The following is an 18,096-nucleotide window of genomic DNA, read 5'->3' on the forward strand; positions in this document are numbered from 1 at the left end:
ACACGGTTTATCTCTGTGACCCTATTTCTGTGGAAAGTCACATGACTAACCAGTGCTGGATAGTTCAGTTCCCCTGGCGACCTGCTTTGAGTTAATGGGATGGTGCACTCAGTGATTCATGAGGCCCAACATTCCTATCCAGGGAAAGTTGGAGATAATTGCTGTGTTTGTTAGGGTGTTCTTCTCTCTCTCTCTCTTTCTTCTTCTTCTTCTTCTTCTTCTTCTTCTTCTTCTTCTTCTTCTTCTTCTTCTTCTTCTTCCCTCTCTCTCTCTCTCTCTTTAAGACAGAAATGAATGGACTCCACTCTGGAAGCTAACTAGAGTGAATATTTCAATTTATTCCCAGTATTAGAAATAGCTGAGATCCCTACATTTCAAAAGTAGAATGAATAGGACTCAAAATTCATAAGCCTTTATAGAACATGATGAGCCAAAATGATCACGTAAGTCCCTTTCAGGACTGAGACTGTGGGGTCCTCTGCTGGCAGGTGTCCTAGTCAGTTCACCAGGCCTGAGAGAGACTCAGCAATGAAAGATCTGCCCTCCTGCTCCTGGCAGCCCAGCTGGAGACTCACTGCAGATCTATCAGCCCAGACCACAAGTGAGGCCATGGCAAAAGCAGGCCAGGCTGCATGGTACAGCTGAAGAACATAACAGAAACTGCCTGGGCCTCACCCTCCAGGGACTCCAAGTGGGCCCAAGAAAATGGATCTAGGGTTGAGAACCATTGTGATGTACACCAAAGTTAGAGACTGATTGCAGGTTCACAAGGGACAGTATGCACACACACACACACACACACACACACACACACACACACACACACACACGAAAACTCTCTCTCTTTCTCTCTCTCTCTCTCTCTCTCTCTCTCTCTCTCTCTCTCTCACTCACACACACACACACACAGGGACACAGGGCAGGGGTAGAGAGAGAAACGGGGAGGGAGAGGGGAAAGGGGAGGGGAGAAGGAGAGGGAGAGGGAGGGAGGGAGAGAGAGAGAGAGAGAGAGGCAGAGAGAGAGGCACATGCAATTGGAGCAAGACAAAACCACACTAAAATTTTAGCTCAGCCTCTCACTATTTGAATGGTTTTATGTCAATTGCTTGCTGTCTCTGAGTTCCCTCTTTTCTCATCTGTAGATGGGAGTTATCACTTTCTCTCTCCCCCATGAGGTTAAATCAGTGAATGCATGCAAATTGCATATCCCACGCAGTGAGCGAGCAGTGAGCGCTTGGCTTGGTGCATTTTAGCTTTTAAGGCTTGGGCTGATGTTACGGCTCAGCAAATAAAGGCGATTGCTGCCAAACCTGAAAACTTGAGTTTGATCACTGGGATCCACATGGTGATGGGAAAAAACTTCCAACCACAAGTTGACTTCTCCCCCGCCCCCCACATACACACACCGACTAACAGGTAATATTCTAAACCACCCTCCTGCTGTTCTAGGTTACTGTGAACATCATTGGAGAAAATGACGAAAAGCCAATATGTACTCCAAATTTTTACTTCATGGCCATCCCAGTGGATCTAAAAGTTGGTACAAACATTCAGAATTTCAAGCTGACGTGCACTGACCTTGATTCTAGCCCCAGATCGTTCCGATACTCCATCGGCTCAGGTACTGCACTCAGTATCAACCATTCTGGGCTATTCCGGAAGGAACCAGGCAGTGGGTCTTTGCTCACACAGTGCTGGCGGGCACAGTGTTGGGGTGGGAGGGCATATTTTACATGAAGACTCCCAGGGTCCCTGTGCTTCCCAGTGCTGTCAGCTTCTCTGTCTTATCTAGTTCTCCCAGAACTTCCCACAGCCAGACTTACCCCCACGTGGCTGTTACAAAACCCCAGGAAGGATGAATCCTTTTAATGGAAGGCTCCCCCCAAATTCCCAGACTATAATGAGTATGACATTTTTTTTTATTTCCTCTCTTCAACTACCTCTTTTCCTGAAAAAAGTGCCGTGGGGGAGGGGACTCCCAGGCCTCTCTCGGGATAAGAATAGATTAAGTAGATTAAATGCGTTCTGAAACACGTCCTCAGCAACACTCCTCTGCTCCATTCATTTTCTTCTCTTCAAAAATATGCCATTGTGGGAAGGAGGGGGGTAAAGAGCGCCCCTCAATGGGAATGAGACCAAAATAGCTCATCTAATGAAGTGCCGGGGCCAGAGATTTAAACCCAAATAAGCATGAAAGACTAAAAATCCGTCTCTGCCACCCGCTGAGCCTGGCAGAGCAGTGGGAAACCTCTGAGCCAGTGTGCCACAAAACCCAGGGGCAGACAGCGCCTGGAGACCGCAGCTGCCTGCCGAGGATGGAGCTAATCCACGCTGTGTCCCGAGGACTTTACGGAGCATTTTTGCTGCTGAGGAAGTAAAAATTGCATCATCTGCTCCATTTTCTGGTTTTTCAGTCAGTAATGAGTCTGGAGACACTGGAGAATGAGCAAGAGCCATGCTTGGGCTGGCGTTCTTCCTGCCTTTTAAGTTGTGGGCCCCAACAGAGCTCTCTCTCTCTCTCTCTCTCTCTCTCTCTCTCTCTCTCTCTCTCTCTCTCTCTCTCTGTGTGTGTGTGTGTGTGTGTGTGTGTGTGTGTGTGTGCTATGAGCATGTGCACTCAGTGCGTGCATATGTAGGAGGGAAGTGGAGTGAATTCACACAAGGACGGGGCCTGAAGTCCTTGTGACATCAGGAGGTATCTTCCTTTAGAGGACTTTAGGACCCTTGACACCAGGACGGCCAGACAGGCTCCACAAAAGGCATAAAGAGAACATGGTCCATGGTTAGGGGTATGGCTCACTCTGCAGTCTTGCTGCCCACACACCAGGACAATTAACTCTCCCCCTGGTGGCCCTAAGACAGGGTACTATGGTTTCTTATCCAGTGCATCCTTAGTTGCAAGATATCACAGACTCAACCCTGTTACATAAAAAATAAAGTGTAGACATTTGAGAGAATAAAAACAAATGCAGTTTTCTTCTGAATCTTTATTTTATCCTCTATTTATTTCTTTTTAACAACATTCTTGGGTCAAATCTCCTTTAGGCAACATCAACAATCATTTTGCCTTCTCTCCCAATGCTGGCTCCAACATCACACGCCTGCTGCTGGCATCCCGCTTTGACTATAGTAGCCTCGATACAGTCTGGGACTACAAGCTGCTTGTCTATGTCACCGATGACAACTTGCTGTCTGGCAGAACAAAAGCTGAGGCTCTTGTTGAAACAGGGACAGTGACTCTGAGTGTTAAAGTTGTTCCTCACCCAGCCACAATCATCACAACTCCCAGGGTAAGGATCTGGGACCTGGAATCTCCAGCCATAAGTCCTTAGGACGTATAGCAATGGAACCCTTTGACCCAGGCAAACAGACTGTGTGAGGCATTTGTTTGGAAGGGCCATTGATTGGCAGATGGACATCTGTGCAAGAGCTTGGACACGTAGAGCCACTGACCTCTCACAGAAAAGAAAACTCTGAGCTGGGCAGTGGTGGTGCATGCCTTTAATCTTAGCCCTCAGGAGGCAGAGACAGGTGGATCTCTGTGAGTTCAAGAACAGCCTGCCTGGGCTTCAGAGCAAGTTTCAGGACAGCCAAGGATACCTAAAAAGAAAATAAAGGTGGGGGGGAGAGGTGGGAAGAAAAAGCAAAATGAGGAAGAAGAATGTTTCTATGTGAGGATATGTGGTAGACCAAAGATGGACCACTGTGGGAAAGCCCCGAGGTAAGGAACTTCAGACCACAGGGTATGGGCCTGTCGTGAGGGAGGGCATCAGGACAGAGAGGGTGCACTCCTCCCTTACCCCCTCCTCCTTCTCTTCCTCACCTTCCCCTTCCCCCCTCCTTCCACATCCTCCTCCTGTTAGAAAACGGCCTATGAATGCAGCTATTGTCTGCTTCTCAGAGCCTTGCCAATAGCCGGTAACGTTCACCTCTCCTTTGTTGCAGTCAATCGACCCCAGTAGCAGAGTGATAATGGCACGTACCTTTAATCCCAGCAGGCAGAAGCAGGTGGATTTCTGAGTTTGAGGCTAGCCTGGTCTACTGAATGAGTTCCAGGACAGCCAGGGCTACACAAAACATGCACGCGAGCGCGCACGCACACACACACACACACAAACAGAAAGCAAAAAAAAAAAAAAAAAGAAAAGAAAAGAAAGAAAGAAGGAAAAGAAAAATAGACCCCAGTGAGTAGAGACCAGGGTAGTCCCATTGGCTTTCTTTTGCATAGCAGTGACCAGTCTGACAGAGGAACTGGAAAGGAGGAAAGATTTACTTTGGCTCATAATTTTAACAAGCTCCCAACTGTGGTTGCATTACCATGTACACTTGGGCAAAACGTCATAGCAGCAGGAGTGTGTGGTGGAGGAGGCCCCTTACCTCATGACTTACAAGAAGCAGAGAACCTGTAGCTAGGCCCCGCCTCCTAAAATTCCCAGGGCCTGATAACATAGTGCTAACAGCTTGGGGAGCAAGCAGTGCTTTTAATGTATTCAATTGCAGGTTTCTTTATGTTTTATTTATGCTCATGTGTCTATGCTTGCATGTGTGTCTATGCATCATATACATGTAGATGCCCACAGAGGCCAGAAGAGGGCACTGGGTTTCATGGAACTGGAGTCACGGGTGATTGTGAGTCACCTGGTGTGAATAATAGGTGCTCTTAACTGCTTACCCATCTCTTCAGCTTCTCCTCTTGAGATTTCTATGGCATTTCTTTATTTCTTTCTTTATTTAGTGTGTGAGTATGTGTGTATGTGTGAGTATATGTATGTATTGTGTAAATGTGTGTGCATGCGTGCACGTGTGTGTGCATATGTGTGTATGTGTGTGCGCATGTGTGCATGTGTGTGCATTTGTGTGTGTGGGTGTGTAAACCCCACATGTGTGGGAGTAAGAGGACAACATGTAGTAGTCGGTGCTCTCCACATACCAGGTGGGCTCTAGGAATCAACCTAACCCATCATGCTTGGCAGCAAGCTCCTTTACTTCGCCTGTGGGGGTTTCATTCTCAAACCACAACAAACACTGAGGACCTTTACAGTGGGGAGAGCTGGCAGGCGCTCCTCGGGAAGAAATTGCCAAGTCTCTTAGGTTTACAGCATAACCGACCTCGACATTTCTGATTCTGAGATCTCCATGACTCATTGGTTATCTGTCTCCCGCTCTAGGAAGCAGATGTCGAACTTGAGGTCTCACTGTGATCACAGCCCACTCATGTGGCAGTGGCAGCTGGATCGAGTGAACACTGAAAAGCTTACAAGGTATTAAAAACAAAAAAAAAAACAAAAAAAACCTACAGCCTTCATGGCTCCTGCCTTCCCAGTGAGAGACAATTCTGGGTTCTGATCTAATGGATAGAAAATAAAGAGGCCAGGGCTGGAAGCAGGAACTACAGGCTCACGGAGGTTGGATCTGCAGAGCAGGAGGGAAGAGTGGCCTAGACACTTCACATGCTGCAACACTGAATGTCAAAGATGCTCCCCACCCCCCACCCCCATCTCACTCTCCATTTCTCCTCCCTCCAAGCCCAGGATTACCTACCAGATCCTCAGGGAAAACATATACTCTTCATCTGCATGGTATGTGCCATTCACCATCACTCTGGGCTCCATAGCTCTTGTCGGTCTTCTGGGGTCCCTGATGGTGCTGCTGGCCAAAGCAGTCTACAGACATTGCACCTCCACAACCAGGAAAGACAAGAAACCTCTGTAAGTTCTGGTGGACTGAGACTTTCCTTGTTTTTGCTTTTGCTTTTTTTGTTTGTTTGTTTGCTTGCTTGCTTGCTTTTTGTTTTGTTTTGTACAGGGCAGGGTACCCAGCTTGAAGGGGAGAATAGGAAATGAAGGAAAAGAATTCTAGCTGCCCTTGGGCCTGGGGTAGCCACTTTGTCACCTGTGGGGCTAGGACTCTGGCCTTTGGCTTTCTCTGGCAGCTTACTCCAGCCTTGATGGGATTTAGTAAGTGGGCTTCCAATGACCTTGCCCTGGACAAGTGCTCCTGAAAAGCCCCTCACCCAATCCCCCTGAAAAGCAGTAGAATATAATGTGTTCTTCTCTGCAGAGTATTTACAGGAAGGGATGTGAGTAAAGGAAGCAAAACCAACCAACAACAACACAACAGATTGAAAATTAAATTTTGAGTGCCAGTAGCCCACTTAGGCCCGTATTTCATTAGACTATGTCTGTTCTCCTGCGTGTGACTCTCATCTCCCGCCATCTTGGAAATACACAGTAATTGCACACCAGGTTTCTCTCTTCCCTTCTCTCACTTGCTCAGACATGTGATTCCTAAGAGAAACTGTGTGTGTCACAGACTTCTCCAGGGGCCAGATTTATTCTCAGTAACTCTTATAGTCAGAGCACAATGGTTTTGAGCCAGGTTTTTTGGAGTTGGTCAAGTTCCAGGTTCAAATCTAAGCTCTCTCATTTTCTGGGCACCTGACTTTGGGCACATGAAACTCTCTAAGCATCAGTTTCCTCCTCTGCAAAACTAATGGAGCAAACGCAGGGAAAGCACTGGGAAGCAAGCGTTCCTGACACCAAGCTAATGCTTCCGCTGCACAGCAATGGTTTTGAAGTTGCTGCAGTTTTAACTTCATAGACAAGATCCAGTGAGCTCATGGTTCTAGACTCCAAATTTAACCATATGCCTGAATGTCCTGAGCTGGATGCCCTGACATTCAGGAGCTCTCAGTGGCAAAAAAGAAATGAAAGATAAGACTCAAATGCCTCTTTAGAGTATTCGAAGATTAACTATAACTGCCCAGTAATTTTACATGTCTAGATGTAAGATGGTTTAAAAGACATTAGCTTAAAGCTGTGCATTGCATTCCACTATATTTATTGGGGGAAGTTTGCACAATTGGAAACCTTGACTTCGGGTAAGAAATCCTTGAGCATCTACTGAAATTTAAAAAGACATTTTTGTTTGCATTCTGTTTACAAATGACTTTGAGAAAGGCAGAAGAAAACCTACCATCTTTCTAAAAGGGCTGTATTTAAGCCTGTAAGGATGATGATGTCACATATGGAATTTGAGTAGGCATTCTTAAAAGATGTATAGTGATCCAATAGACACAGCAACTTACATGCAAATTATAGCTTTGTGGTTAATATGCACCTTGAACCTGGTTGTTCCTATTCCCATTCTAAATACAGTCTTTATCATGGCCCAATCCAAAAGAGAAAATAGCTAAAAATTCAGACTCAGACTTGTACTCTCAGAAAGTTAGTTGTACCATGTGGCAGTCAACACTTGTCAAATAGTGAGGAAAGAAATTAGAATTTTTGGACCCCAGGCTTTTATGAGAAGGGCACTAAGACCCAGTCCAGCTATTTCATGTTATAGGAGACTGAAGTTGTCAGCCCTCTAACCTCCCTGTTCTGAGACAGCTTCTCTGCTTTGATGGCTACTGGGGGGGATGGGCAAATAAGAATGGGCTGGTGGACTCACTGGACTGGTTTTGCCTTCACCAAAGTCACTGTATTCCCTGGAGTTGTAAGAAGCAATAGTTTCAAACTCCTAGACCCTCTGTAATTCCAGGCTATCAACTGCCAAACTGCTTGATTCAGAACAGCTAGTGGCCAGAACTTTTTGATCCCCATACCTAGCCCATTTTCAAACTAGTCCCCAAATTCCAAGAAAGCAGCGGCCTAGAAGTCCTGTGTTGTCCTGTGTGCATATGTATGTAGCATACTGTCCAGTCAACTAATGCTTATCCTTTCCCCCTTAGGACAAAGAAAGGAGGTATGTACAGCGCATGTTCTCATGGTTTGTTTGCTGTCTTTTGCTTGCTCTGTTATACTATGCTAAAAGGCTCAAATTTGGATTCAGTCAGGGAATATCCATGTCTTTAAGGGGGAAGCAGAGAGCACCTATTGCTGGAGGAAGGAAAGGCAGGGTACAAGATGCAGGGTGCAGGTGAAGGGTGCAGGATGCAGGGTAAAGGGTGGGGTGCAGGGTGCAGGGTGAAGGGTAAGGTGAAAGAGGCAGGGTACAGGGTGCTGAATGCAGGGCACAGGGTGGAGGGTTCAAGGTACAGGGTGAAGGGTGAAGGGGAAGGGCAAGGGTGCAGGGTGAAGAGTTAGGTGCAGGGTTAAGGATGAAGGGTGCAGGGTACAGGGTGCCTTTGGCTTACTTGGTCCACTCCCTTGGGCCTTGCCCACTTTCTACCCATGTTCATCTCCAGCCAGCTCAGTTTAATCATCTAGGTCTACCTCCTATGGGACCTAGTTTGTCCTTAGTGGAACATGCATTACACACAGCCAGCATTTCCTGCCTGCTGCTCATGGAGGGAGTGGCTGCTCCCAGGGACAGTGAATGTCATGAACAAGTGCCTCTTCTGAAAGAACACTACACTCTCTTCTCAGATTGTAATGGATTTGATCATCGTTCCATAGTTCATTAGGTCAGACTAGTTACCTGGTAAATTGAGCAAGATCTACCAAGAGCCCCAGGCCCAAGGAGATATCTCATCCTAACCCAGATGAAGAGTTGTCACCTCAAGGCTATTCCAAGCTATGGAGAGAGACAGGACATAGAATTTACAATTCTATAATTATATAAAAAAATTGCTTACGTTATTGTATCCATGGGGGTATGTTGATATGCACAAAGTATATAAATGCAGGGCTTAATTTTTTTTATTGTAATGGTTATTGATTACATGGAGGGAGTGTATCTTAATAGAAATGCCATAGACTACCTGGATTCCTAGTTTTTGAAAATAGATTTATTCATTTCATTTTGTGTGAGGGTTAGCACCAAGCATATCTACATGCTTGATGCCCTCAGAGGGCAGAAGAGGGCATTGGAGCCCTTGGAATGGGGTAATGGATGGTTGTGAGCCACCATGTATGTGGGTGCTGGGAACCGGACCTGGGTCCTTTGCAAGAGCAACAAGTGTTCTTTGCCACTGAGCCATCTCTCCATCCCCAAACTCAGTTATTTTTAATCAGGCTATAGGGAATGGATGTCAAACATCCCTTGTTATAAACATATAGTCTTCTTTTTTTCCTATCTATAAATCATTTGAGAGCTAACTTCCTAAGACCAGTATTAATAACTTAGAAAAAGTTTTGAAATTTTAATCATGTGGTATCCATAAATGTGTATGATTTCTAAGAAAGCTGAAAGCTGTCAAGTAACAGGCATGCAGACAAACAAACAAGCAAACAAACAAAAACAACAACAAAACAACCAAAAACTTTGGTATGTCTGTAAGACTGAAGTCAAAGCCTGTTCAGGGAAATCACATTGTGAGTGGAACACTAAGGTCAGTTTGGCATCAAAGAAGCTTCAATGCTGGCCTGTTCTTTTTTCTGCAGATATGAAGAGTATGAAGAGAGAGGCCATGGTGGTAAGTGTGGTCAGCCACAGGAAACTTGCTTGGGTGCTGGGTAGTGTCATCCTGTCTCTGTCTACACACAGAGAAACCAGGCCCTGGAAGAGTATTTATGCATTCTGGGAGGTTCATGCCTTTGGCCACTAACATAGCTTGTTGCGTGGTGATAGGATTCCTTCCCTCACTGAACATGTCTGCTCATAATATTTGCTCTTGGCTTCATAAATATTGAGTTGTGGTGTTTATTATCCACACTAGCTCTCCAACAGGGTCCTTTGGGGAAGCAGAGCTTAAGGACCAGAACAGGTGCTGCAATATTCCACGGGATTTCATTTTTCTCAACTCTTTCACAACCTTGCAAGAAAGTGACAGAGAAAGTCCACAGCATGGTCTGGTCTTGGCTCTACCCACCCCTTAGCCACGTGATCCCGTGAACCCCCAAGTCTTTGGAAGCTTTAGGTTCCTCACCATGAAATGGGAGGCAGGACAACCACTCTGAGACAGCAGCTGGGGAAATCTCATGAGAAGTGCCAGATGTCTCACTATGTGCAGCACACAGGCAGGCTAGAGTCACGCCTTCACTGACTTACTTTTCTATTGCTGTGATAAAACACTAAAGCAACTTAAGTGATTTATTTGGGGCTCACAGTTCCGAATGACTTGAGCGCATGGCTGTCATTGCAGGGAAACATGGCAGCAGGCAGGCAGGCAGGCATAGCACTGGGGCAGTAGTGCCATCTTTTTAGGAGCTGAGGGTTATATCTTGAGACACAACCTTGTTGGGGGGATGGGAGAGTTAAGGGGGATGGGAATGGTATGGGCTTTTGAAACCTGAAAGCCCACCCCCAGTGACACATCTCATTCAACAAGGCCACACCTCCTAATCCTTCCCAAACAGTTCTACCAATTGAGGACCAAGTAATCAAACACAAGAGCCTATGGGGGCCGTTCTCATTTAAAGCAGCACTCTTGTCTTACTCTCTCCTGCTTTCTCTTACTGAGCATGATAGACTCAGTGGGAAGAGATAAAACTTGATAACTTCTCTGATCTCTTTTCTGCTTCCCCCATGACAAACCTTGTTATGATCTAAGACACACACTTTTGGTAAATATGTATCGTGGGGAGGGGTGGTGGTCAGTGCAGCTAAAGGGAGAGCTTTGCTTTATACTCAATATCTTAGTGCTTCTACTTTCAGGTTAGTCTACTAATGGGAGGAAAAAACAACCTTGGACCTCCAAGGTCTTACCATCTAAAATAAGCACCCTAGGGTACCTGGGTAATGCCACTCATAGATGGCCTTCAAACTATGCTGCATTGATCTATTAAATAAGTAAATAAGCATATAATGTAGGGCTTCTTAGATGATCTAGTAGTTGAAACACACGAGATTCTTACTTTTCTTCAGCATCCAAGAGCTATGGGGAAGTGGATAAGTGGTACCTGTAAGGAAAAGACACATTGAAATGGCTGCTACTCCCTAAATAGCTTCTTGCTAGCATGTTGAAGACCTTGTTTTTGCTACTTTGGGGGCAGGGTATCAAATAGTGAGAGGCTGGGCACAGGCACCTTAGACAGAGCTCAGATCTGAGGGATGGCACACAATACCAATCATGGAGGGTGGAGCTTAGAGAAGACCTAGCTGTGGTACCGTTGGCTTTTGTGAGGGCAAGCAGTAGGGCAAGGCAGGTAGCTTCAGGGCAGAGTGCTTGGCTGGGATGCCAAGGCCAAGTAAGTGCTTCTGTGGGCCTACTTCTGACTCTGCCTGGCGGTGATGCCCTGAGGAGATGTGAATCTTAGTCCAAGGCACTTGGCATTTTAACTCTTGCTTTTACATAGCTTAGGTAGTATTTTTCTTAGGGCTCTTTCTTAACCCACAGGTCTGGATTAATTGCTTGCCACCTGTCCCATGGCATCTGACACTTCTCCTATCATAGCCATGTGTCTTCATTATAGCCCCTGTTGGTCAGTGGCAAGTTATGTAGACAGACATACCTGCTTGGCTCACCGTGGTGTCCCTAACATATGGCCCAGTGGCTGTTGAATAAATCAATATCTCAAAGCTTGCTTTGAGCAAATAAAAGTCAGGCATGGTGGTAAAAGCCTGTAATTCCAGCACTTGGGGGTAGAATCAGGAAGGGCAGATTTGGCTACATTTCAAGTTCAAGACTAGGTCTGGGCTTAGCCTTGTTTAAAAATAAATAAATAAATAAATAAATAAATAAATAAATAAATAAATAAAAATAAGCCTTTTGTGAGGAGATCAGCCTGAGAGAATGGGTAGCCTTGGCTGGGGAGAACCTTGGAATTGTGCTTGAAGTATTCTGTTTGCCTTAGGAATCTATCCAGATGAATTCTGTCTTTGATGGAGAAGCCATAGACCCAGGTAACCAAAAGATAATACCACCTATGGGAATGCTGCCTGTGTTCTGGGCTAGAAGAGTTGGGAAGTGTATCTAGTATCCTTTTAAGTACTGGTCAGCACCTTGGCCACTCATTTATAATGTGAGGCTAACCGTTTTAGGCTATAACATGGCTGAGTTGGGTGCGGAAGGGAGCTGGGACAGACTTGTGGGCGTGGCTCGTCTCCCCACCCCGCCCCGCCCCGCATGCCTCAGCGCTTCCCACCTGCAGGCTCGCTCTCCAGGGTGTGATTTCCTCCCCCTACTGCCCATTTACAAACTAATATACGAAACTAGTTAATTCAAGAAGTCATATTCTTTCCCCTGCTCACTGATCCTCTCTCACCTACTCGGTCCTTCCTGCATGCGTCTGGTGCCATCTTATTAGTAGCAGAAGTGGCAAGTCTGGCTCCCCCACCCCCAGACCGGGGCCAAGAATTTGGTTGACATGAGGAACATAAGGTAAAGCTGGCCTCCAGAGCTCTCATTGCCCCCCTGAAATCGGCTCCAAATTTAGCTCCTTTACACACATCCCTCGGCTTACAAAGGCTCAATTATAGACGTGAATAAAGGGAAGGAAACCAAATTCAGGAGGCAAGTGTGCTGGCTCCCTGCCACCCTCATATGCAAACTCCAGTCCTCGGAAGGAGGATGGCTCCTCTCCAGTGAGAAGCTGCTGCTGTTGGAATTAAATTTCCCTCTATTATTAGGTACTTGTTACCATAATGTGCCCACATTAGCATAAGTGCTGGTGGGATCCTGAGCCGAGAGAGGCCACTTGTGTTGCTTTGCAGTGGCAGGAGCCCGGCTTGCCTCAAACCCAAGCTTACAAAGAGAAAGCCAGGGAGGACTTTTGCAGTTCTTATGTGCCTGAGAGAAGAAAGGGGGAAGAAATGAGCCAACTGGCCTAATGTGAACAAACACATCAATTAGTGTCTGCTGGCTCAGACACAATAAAAATGGCAGCCCCTCCTCATCCCCAGATCAGTTTTTCTGTGTCTACACTCTGCCAGCCCGGTGGATTCAAAGGCTCCTGCACTTACTTAATGAATTCCTTTTTTTTTTTTTTTTTTTTGATGGAGGATACAAGGATCTTTTAAGAACAAAAATAAATCAGATCCTAATGGGTAACCCCACTAGAAATTGAACCTAATTTATTGGACGGTCACAAGGAACTCGAAATTTACATGGCCCCCTCATTTGCTGAGCCTGCAAACCTTCCTATCCAGAGAAGCACTGTGTGTCTGGGCTGCACAGCTCTGGGGGAAAGACTGTCTGAGCTCCTCACAAACTGCTTTCCACCACAGGAGCTTATGTCTTCTAGCCTTCTGCACCCTTCCCTGATGATCAGAACAGGGGAGAAGTAGGTACAAGCAGAACTGTTTAATTTTTTGTTTCCTATGATTGCTTTATTATCTGCCCTCTAGTGACCGGGGAAATATATGAATTCAACTCAAAAACTGGTGCCAGAAAGTGGAAAGGCCCATTAACCCAGCTGCCGAATTGGCCCGAGCCCAATGCCCAGCACAGAGGCATAGCTGGAGAAGCATCAGTCCCTAAACACACAGGGAAATAACAGGTGTGTATTTGCCAGCCCCCTCATGAAGGGCCAGGGCAAGTCTGTGTGTGTGATGGAGGTGGGGGAGTGTCTCCTTAAATTCCACAGGGACGGTATCAGTGTTTGGTACAGAGGCACAGATATATGGGCTGAAGGGATTCAGGCAACTAGAGTCTCAAGTAGGAATCTGCCAAAACATTTAAAAGTAGTTCTGGAATGGGGTTTGATAACATAATGCTCCTTTTCTGAAATGGCACAGGAATGTTTTCTCGCCAAGCTCATAGCTACCTGGGTTCATCATCAGAGAGTGTCTACAGTAGAATGCCAAGCTACCCCTTACGTGACAGCCTGGAAGCCCTTTCAGCTCAGCCCTCCACCCCATTTCCTCTAATATGTCTGTCCTTGTGTTCACTTATAAATACAGCTCAAGAGCTAAAGAGATGGCTCAGCATTTAAGAGCACTGACTGCTCTTCCAGAGGTCTTGAGTCCAATTCCCAGCAAGCACATGGTGGCTCGAGACCATCCATAATGGGATCTGATGCCCTCTGCTGGTGTGTCTGAAGAGAGCAAAAGTGTACTCTCAACACTCATATACATAAAATAAATAAATAAAGCTTTAAAATAAATAAATACAGCTCAACATTGTACACCCTTGCAAAAGACCATGAGTCATTTTTAAAAGACATAGACAGTACACAGTGGGCTATTCATTTGGGAAGAAGAAATACGTTATTAGTTTTTTTTGTTTGTTTGTTTTATTTGGAGGTATCTTGCATTTGGAAAGCATGCCGATCTGAGGTGCTTATCCTGTTAGTATGCATGTGTCTCCCAGAGACAACCACTATTCTCTTTCATTATAGATTAGTTTTGCTTTTAAAAACTCATAAAAGTAGGAGACTACCATGGTGAGCTCATAGCAGTGAGCCAGTTCTCTATCTGATGCCCTTCTATGACTTTGCCCCAGTTGGAGGAGGCAGAGAGCCACGGGTGGACACAGCCTCAGAGCTCTCAGGAGGTAGCTCCATCATCAAAGACAGAGGGGTCCATTTGCTCTGCTTCCTTGCTGACTCTTGGGATTGTCGGTCCTTTTCATTTTAGCTATTCGAATGAAGATGACACATGGAATGAAACACATATTTTTTTCAAAGCTGAAATAATACCAGGCTAAAATAATATAACCCCTGCCTGCTTCTTCCTGCTTTCTGCCATCAGGTCTAAGTGTATATACCCGGGGAAGCTCTGCCCAGCAGCAGACCTCAAACTCGCTGTTGGCCTGAGCACGGAGGTAAAAGTTGTCATAATGGGTTTGAACGAAGCTGTGCAGCAGAGGCCTGGAAGAGCTGCACAGGTCTCAGTTGCTTTCCGTGTCTTCTTCCCCGGCTGCAGAGGCTTTAGTGCAATAATTACCAGCAAATGTCAGTGAGCATCCATCCCTGCAACACCCAGTGGGGAACACTGTGGAGGTCTCACAGCAGAATCCTCCCAGAAGACGAAGACCTCAGAGAGCATGAAATCAGGTTTTCTCTGTGTGCCCGAGCCAGCGCAGCCTCTCAGGAAAAGCAGACGTTTGTAAAACTGACCTAGCTGGAGACATGATTTATTAATAACATTGGGCTGCCAGGGAACTCCCTTGAATGGATATAAATCTTGCAAAACAAAGCTGAACCATTCCCTTGTGGGGTTAGAGTGGGTGAAATGGCTGATTACCCATTTTAGACACCCCCCCTTTTTTTTTAAGTTTGTGGAGCCCTGACTCAAACACCTGCTTCAGAAATTCTCAGTATCCATGCAAGTAAAATGAAGTTCTGTGACAGCATGCAGGCCACTGGGGCTTCATAGCAGCTTACCAGACCATTAAGGATATACAAAGTTGGATGTAGGAAGCTCTCCGTTCTTTGTGACAGAGAGGCACCAGGCTTTGAGAGAGTCCAGGTTTGTGTGAAGAAGAGAACTGATTGTCCTCAGCTGAGATCAGAGGAGTTCAAGGAATGGGGCAAGAACTTCCTTTTGCATATTTGGCCTTGTGAGTTTAAAGTCCATGGCTGAGAACACTTGGAACTAGCTGCCTGCCCTTTGTCTGTCATGATAGACTGTAGGCTGCAGATGAACTGTCCCATTTCATTTTTTAAAAAATTTAGTTCCTTCAGTGTCAATCTGAAAGGTAAGTGGACCCAAGCATGGAATCTCCTTTCTCCTTTCTATAGGAATAGGTAACTCAGAATTGTGTGTGTGCGTGCATGCGTGCATGCGTGCTGTGTGTGTGTGTGTGTGTGTGTGTGTGTGTGTGTGTGTGTTTGCTTACTGAGAAGCCTTTGTCAAAAAGTACTGGAGATGCCCAAGTGGAGGACCAGCCTCAGGTGATGTAACCACATTCCCATGTGGCTCTTCTGTATAACGATAAATCCTGAGACCAATGGGCTTTTAAATCTGGAGCCCATGAGAAAGTCAAGAGGGGAGGGGAGGGAGACCCAGATCACCCAGACTTTCCTATGTGTCACCTGTATCAGGACAAGCTGTGGCACTTACTAGAGTTGGGTAACAACCCAACTCAAAGGATGACCAGCTCACAGAGGAGAACAGGTGTTAGGAGCCTCGGTGAGCGTGACAACATTCGCCATTACAAGATGGTGCAGGCATCCTGTGCTCCCACAAGTAAACAACTAACTGCGCAGGTGCAAAAGGCAAAAGCGCGCCAAAGTCACTGCCCATCCCAGGGCGTAATAAGGGGAAATGAGTGAACAGCCAATCAGAAGTGAACACACCACTCTAGGGTACATATAGCAGTGCCTTTCCCGGGCCTGGTGTCTTTCCGCTTCTGCTGATACAAGAATAAAGCCTCGCTGTAGTAACCACCTGAACACTGCCTCATGTGTCTCTTTCGTGGGCGAAGGGGACACGGAAGAGGCTCGGAATAAACAGGGATATTGGTGCAATGGTGAGCACCGGTGTCCCAATCTTCCCTGTCCCTCTCCGATCCCAGTCCTCCCTCCCTCAAACAGCTCCCTCTGCTCTCCTTTCTTTCCACATGGGTACGTCTTGAGAACTGAATGAGGGCTGGAGGAAAGTAGACACAGGCCAGAGAGTATCTGAAAGTAAGACCGTGAACCTGAAGGGGCGTCAAAGGTGGGAAGAAATCAAAGTTGAGGATTCTTGAGCATATATCGAAGCACCAAAACTGCCATTTGATACATTCCCAAGCTGTGTTTGTGTTATGCAACCTGGAGTGGCCACCATAGTATGTAGCAAACACTCAGCAAACATCTGAAGGACGGGGCTGAACCAGGAGGAGTTGAGTTGCATCTTCTAATCATATATGGTCGTCACAGCTTTTCTGTCTAGATCTAGATAAGCAGACCCATAATCAGCTAACTGCTACCATGTGTCTACAAAGTATGAGGACACATTCTGAGCTGTGAGGATATAGCTCAGATGTAGCAGTGAACCAAACACTGTCCTTTGTGTTTATATTCTAGTGACGGGTGAGAGCCATGTAAGTAAAAAATGGCTAGGCCATACATAAAAATAGACCTGCCCCACCACCTCCCTTGCTTACCCACAGTTCTCAGGCCAGAAAGCTGCCTGCTAAGTATCAGTGGGGGGGGAGGGGGCAAGATTATTGATGCTACCACAGTCTAGGCTGCTAAATGTAACAATGGGCCACAAATGGGCGGGCCTTGGTTCTAACTTAGGACCAATCAGAGAAAAGCAAAGACATACCAATCCCACCCACCCACCCCACCCACACACACACACACTTCATTACAGCATGGTTGACTCCTTTAACAGTCTTTGCTTTTCCCTTGAGACTTAGCCTTTAATTAAGATTAAGTCTTTAATTAAGATTAAGATTTCCTTCTCTACTGAGAGAAGGAAACATTTGCTATAAATATGATGTAGAATTTACAGTCTATGGATGATATATTAATGGTAGTAAATACCCTTGAGAATAAAAGCAGGTGTTCTAGTGGACCAGGAGCACTACTCTAAAGAGAAGCTCAGGGAAGCCCACACAGTGAAGGGAGACTCTGTCAGTGGAGGTATGGGGAGGACCACTCAGACATCTGAGAAGACCCTTCTAGACAAAGAGCTACAGACACAGGCAAAGTGTGGGGTACACACAGAGATGTGTTGGGTGTTGGGGTCATGATGTCATAGGTATCTAAAGAGGAGTCTGCACATCCCAAGGGCCTTCTGGATTGCTACCATGGCCTTTTCTCCACATGCAATGGGGAGCCATTGCAGCCCCTGGGGAGCGGTGGGGTGGGGGGGGTAAAGCACCACCGATTGCTGATATGGGACCAGATGTAAGGAGAACGAAGACCCATGTAGAAGGAGAAGATCAACAAGCAGTTCTTGGATTAATCCAGGCAGGAGACAGTGGCGGCTTGGGCCAGGCAGCAGAGACAGAGACAATGGAAATCTTGCAGCTCTGTATTTGAAGTAGGGTCTCAGGTAAGTGCTGGGTTCTCTCGGGCCCTGTTCCTGTATCAGGTAAACGGTCCTTTGTGGAATTTCCCCAAGTTACTTCAGATTACACAATTAGTTCCCCTGAGGGCAACACCCGGTATCTAGCCCACTATAGCCATGACTGTCAGAGATGTATTGGCAGAGTAGAGAACCCTTCTGTGTTTCTGCAACACTGAATTTCCTGCCAAGATTCTAAGCAATGCTACCAAGAAGCAGAGAGACAAGCATGGACAGGGCTTCTTAGTCAGAATTCCTCCCCTGACTCCAAGAAAGGCTAAAGGCTGCTTGCTCAACCCAAATAAGCAGTATGTTGGATCAGCTCAGGAA

At 46.2% G+C, this 18,096-nt stretch overlaps 1 protein-coding gene across 4 annotated transcripts in view; it reads left to right on the top strand.

Moving 5' to 3' along the window:
- The window catches only part of Cdhr3 (cadherin related family member 3), a 60,354-nt gene extending 46,405 nt beyond the window's left edge, over positions 1-13,949 (top strand). For 2 of the 4 annotated variants that reach the window (XM_076942010.1, XM_076942008.1), the window contains 8 exons: positions 1,450-1,621; positions 3,046-3,290; positions 5,527-5,708; positions 7,733-7,770; positions 9,327-9,358; positions 11,679-11,727; positions 13,171-13,322; positions 13,561-13,949. In XM_076942010.1, coding sequence (XP_076798125.1) covers positions 1,450-1,621; positions 3,046-3,290; positions 5,527-5,708; positions 7,733-7,770; positions 9,327-9,358; positions 11,679-11,727; positions 13,171-13,319 — 867 coding nt within the window. In that variant the 3' untranslated portion in view covers positions 13,320-13,322; positions 13,561-13,949. The remainder of the gene's footprint in view (positions 1-1,449; positions 1,622-3,045; positions 3,291-5,526; positions 5,709-7,732; positions 7,771-9,326; positions 9,359-11,678; positions 11,728-13,170; positions 13,323-13,560) is intronic. The other 2 variants (XM_076942009.1, XM_034514447.2) reach the window with 2 other exon arrangements.
- The last annotated feature ends 4,147 nt before the right edge of the window (positions 13,950-18,096 follow it).

This window comes from Arvicanthis niloticus, chromosome 11, assembly GCF_011762505.2.
Source record: "Arvicanthis niloticus isolate mArvNil1 chromosome 11, mArvNil1.pat.X, whole genome shotgun sequence".
Lineage (NCBI taxonomy): Eukaryota > Metazoa > Chordata > Mammalia > Rodentia > Muridae > Arvicanthis > Arvicanthis niloticus.